Below are 4300 nucleotides of genomic sequence, written 5' to 3'. Positions count from 1 at the left end.
GACACACATAACCACATCCACCTACACACATGTGCCATGACACACATAACCACATCCACCTACACACACTAGCAGAGCACAAGCTATACATCTACCCATCTGTTCTGTTCACCTGAGTTCATTCCATGCAAACCATTTCTATGTTTTCATGACAGTATCCAACAGACTGTTGAAGGAAAGTCATATGTGGCCAGACTGAGCCAGCGTGCTAGAATAATGCCGAGGCTGGACCATAAGAAGAGAGGAGATTCAGGCAGAGTCACTGGAGTAGAAGCTGAAGAAGCATGCTCAGGAGCTGGATTGGTAGAGAGGTTGGATGTGGCATCTGAAGGACTTTTAAAATATTTTATTTCTGTAGTTCTTTGAATTTTTATACATTTTGATCTTATCATTCTCTCCATCCTACTCCTTCCAAATCTAACTCTCTCTTCCCTACTTACCCAATTTTGTTTCCTCTCTAAAACATACAAGGAGAAAGAAAGAGAGTGGATCCAGATGGGGGGAGGCAAGAAGGAAATGGGAAGACCGAGGGGAGGGAAAACTGTAATCAGAAATACATCATATGAGAAATGAGCCTAATTTCAATAAGAGGGAAAAAGAATAAAAATTATCTCAATATTTAGAAATCCTCTATTTTAATAAAGTGGATTCTCCTCAAAAAAAAAAAGAGAGAAATTTGGTGCAGCAATGAATCAACCTTTTTTTTAATACTTTAGAAGTATAGGTATGGAAAGAAGTTTTGATTTTTTTTCTGGACTTTTCTGAACCTTTTGTGAGGGTGAACTAATTACCTTTTTTGTTTTTGTTGTTTTTTCAAGACAAGGTTTCTTTGTAGCTTTGATGCCTGTCCTGGAACTAGCTCTGTAGACCAGGCTGGCCTTGAACTCACAGAGATCTGCCTGCCTCTGTCTCCCAAGTGCTGGGATTAAAGCTATGTACCACTACCGCCCAGCTAATTACCTTATTATTAAATAGAAAATACAGGGATACTGTCCATGTCATTCGACTTCTGAAATCATTAATACTTGTTAATAAAGATTTCATGTCCTTTGGAAATGGAAAACATCATTATATATAGTTAGTGCAGCCCATATTCTCTGAATTGTTTGGCTTTCAACTGGAGTGTGGTACACCCACCAGGGTTGACCCTTGAAGATAACTGACTCTCTCTCTCACACCAGTTATCAATTTTAGTACCTCTATATCTACAAGATTTCTTAAAACAATTTTCAAAATATAAATTACATATGATAATAAAAAGAGGTAAACTATTTCCTATTTTAGTAAACATACACAAAGTAAAAATGCATATTGATTAATCATGGAAATAGCTATGATGACATGGAACAGAGACATTTCAAGCATTAGGGTTATGAAATGACTGAACATACCTCACAAATGTTAGATTTTCTTATATTTTAAACTATGATAAACTGATAAACCTTTTTTGTGTATAAATAGAAAAGTACCAACTTTTTGCTTAACCAGCCCTTAATTTTGTTCATTATACATACCATATTTTATGAGATGATTTTAAATGTTACCAGTTTTTCAATGTCTTTTCCAAAATTCTTTAAGGTGTCTCTCTCAGACTCTAGTAAAAAGAGAGAACCTGCAATTGTTAATCAAACAATGACTAATATGAATTACTAATAATAGAGAATATATGAACTGTTAAAATACAAAAAAGAGAAACATAGAAACTATCTAAGGCTGCAGGAGTGACCCAAGGAAGGAACAATCTTGGTTTGGACAGAACTACGTCCTATCCAAGGGTGGGTTTCAGAACTCTAGAGGAAGAGTATGAATCTGGATATATAAGGGAAGAAATTTTCTGGGTTGACCTTGGCAGAGACTAGTCCAAAAAACCTTAAGTATTTTGCTAAGAGCTGGGAAGACAAAATATTTTTCACTTACATGAAATCTGTTTTAATTTTTCTAGGCATTTTTAGAAGAATTTACTTGATATTAAGATAATATTCGATTTTTCACGCAACATTATAGCCATATATGTATACAAATTGATTTCTGAAAACAAAAAATAAACTACAAATACAACTTTTTATTTGTGAGTAATACAAGAACATGAGAAAAAAACAACTCGTAGGAATGTAGGAAACTTAGAGTTTCCTAACACAAACTTTTCTGTCTTTTGCAGTAGTAACTACGGGAGTTTTAACTCCTTTCATTAGTACTTATTGATCTTGAAAAATATCAACTGGAGTTTTAAGGCCAACAAAAATCAAACAACAAAGTAAAATTACTGTCAGTTTTATTCTGTGCACAAAGCAAAGACTTAAAGTAGCCTATTTGTCATTTATGAATTAAAGGATTTGGAAAATAAAATCTAAAGACAACTCTAATCAATATTATTAAAGCCTATAATTACTTCTGAAGCACTGGAAAAAATTTCCTATGTGGTCCCAACAAGCAAATGGGTACATGTTTAATATTACTTTTTACTTTTTAAAAAATTTGCCCTAAGAAATTTGCATTTGGTTCAAATGTAGAATTGCAAAGTTGTTCTACTACTTATAATTTAAAATGCAAACAGAATACTCTAACTGATTAGAGATATCCCATTACAAGAAAAATATGAAAAAAAAAAGTTTTTGATTATGTAATATTGCATATGTTAAGGTATGATTACAGGAAGATGATTTGGTTTAGGTTTAATTGATACTCTGGGAGCATTTTCCTAACCTAAGAATCTTATTTAAGTTAACGTACTTATCATCAGTAGACTGGCTAGCCATTGAAGGTTAGAAAACTAAGTCTTAAGGTCTTAAATATGTTGTATGCACAAAGGCTTTGTAGACACCTCTTTAAGAAAACTAATAACAAATTTCTAAATTTATCCCCAACAAAGAATTGGGTCCCTATCTATTTTTGCATCATATTCACATTTACCTATTACTAAAACAATCACTTTATACATACCACTTAATCAAATAGTCAGTGCCTTTTTCTTTTGGGGGGATACTTAACTATTGCTTGGAAAATAATTAGGAAAACACTTGTTAATATCCATTAATCTTTCCTATATTATTGTTATTATTTACTACACTGTTTTGATATGAAAATATTTGTAGGTAGACACTTGATTTGAATAATTTGAGTTTTACCTAATGAAAGGAAATCCTTGCTACTAATGGCATGGCAGAAATTTTGGGTGGTCTGAAATAACGAGCTGCAATTTTCCCCATGACAGCCTTCATATCTCTATTTCTTAGTGTGTAAATAATGGGATTTAGGATGGGAGTGAAAACTGTATAAAATATAGCAAGAATTTTATCCACAGGATAGGTAGTAAAGGGCCACACATAGATGAAGATGCAAGGCCCAAAGAACAGTACTACTACCATGATGTGAGCAGCCAGTGTAGAAAATGCCTTGGCCATGGCAGCAGAAGATTTGAGCCAAACTGTGACAAAAATTATGGCATAAGAACTCACCAACAGAGAGAAAGTGCTTAAGGAAAGAATCCCACTGTTTACCACAATTAGTATTTCCGTGATGTATGAGTCACTGCAAGCAAGTTTGACTACTCTAGGAAGGTCACAAAAAAAGCTGTCTACTTCATTGGGCCCACAGAATGCCAGGTTAACTGTAAATGACAACTGGCTCAGTGTGTGCACTAAGCCCACAGCCCAGGAAATCATTACCAAGGCAGTGCATACACTTCTGTTCATGATGATCGTATAATGTAGAGGCTTACATATGGCCACATATCTGTCATAGGCCATGGAGACCAGCAGTACCATCTCCCCTCCTGTAAAGAGATGAATGAAAAAAATTTGGGCTATGCAGCCACTGAAGGATATAGTCTTGTGTTCACTCAGAAAGTCTGCAATCATTTTAGGTGTGGCAAAAGAAGCCTGGCAAATGTCAAAAAAGGAGAGGTTTCCCAGGAGGAAATACATGGGGGAGTGCAGACTGCTGTCAGAAGTCACAGCTATGACAATGAGGAGGTTTCCTAAGACAATGGCAATGTACAGTGCAGAGAAGAAAACAAAGAAGAAAAGCTGAAGCTCCTGAGAACCAGAGAGCCCAAGCAGCACAAACTCAGACACCACTGAATCATTGATCTTATCCATAAATTCAGGCTCCAGACTTTCACTGAAACAGCCTTAAAGGAGAGGAAACGAAGAGATTAGAACAATGAGATAGCATTTTAATGCAAAAGGCTCTGAGACATCTAGAATAAATCATATTTACTGAATAACAAATATAAACACCAGGTATTTACATAACCATGCCAATAAATCTAAACAGGAAAAGGAGCTTATAAGAGTGTGCA

General features: G+C 35.0%; 1 protein-coding gene across 1 annotated transcript; it reads right to left on the bottom strand.

Annotated features, from left to right (window-relative positions):
• Positions 1 to 3125: 3125 nt before the first annotated feature.
• Positions 3126 to 4100, bottom strand: LOC101983760 (olfactory receptor 4K5). The gene has a single exon (XM_005367596.1). The coding sequence runs from the start codon at positions 4095 to 4097 to the stop codon at positions 3126 to 3128; it is 972 nt and encodes a 323-aa protein (XP_005367653.1). The 5' UTR covers positions 4098 to 4100.
• Between the last annotated feature and the right edge of the window lie 200 nt (positions 4101 to 4300).

Source organism: Microtus ochrogaster, unplaced genomic scaffold (genome assembly GCF_000317375.1).
Source record: "Microtus ochrogaster isolate Prairie Vole_2 unplaced genomic scaffold, MicOch1.0 UNK21, whole genome shotgun sequence".
In the NCBI taxonomy this organism is placed as follows: domain Eukaryota; kingdom Metazoa; phylum Chordata; class Mammalia; order Rodentia; family Cricetidae; genus Microtus; species Microtus ochrogaster.
Note: the sequence above shows the minus strand (reverse complement) of the source record. Positions and strands in the feature narration are given on the sequence as shown.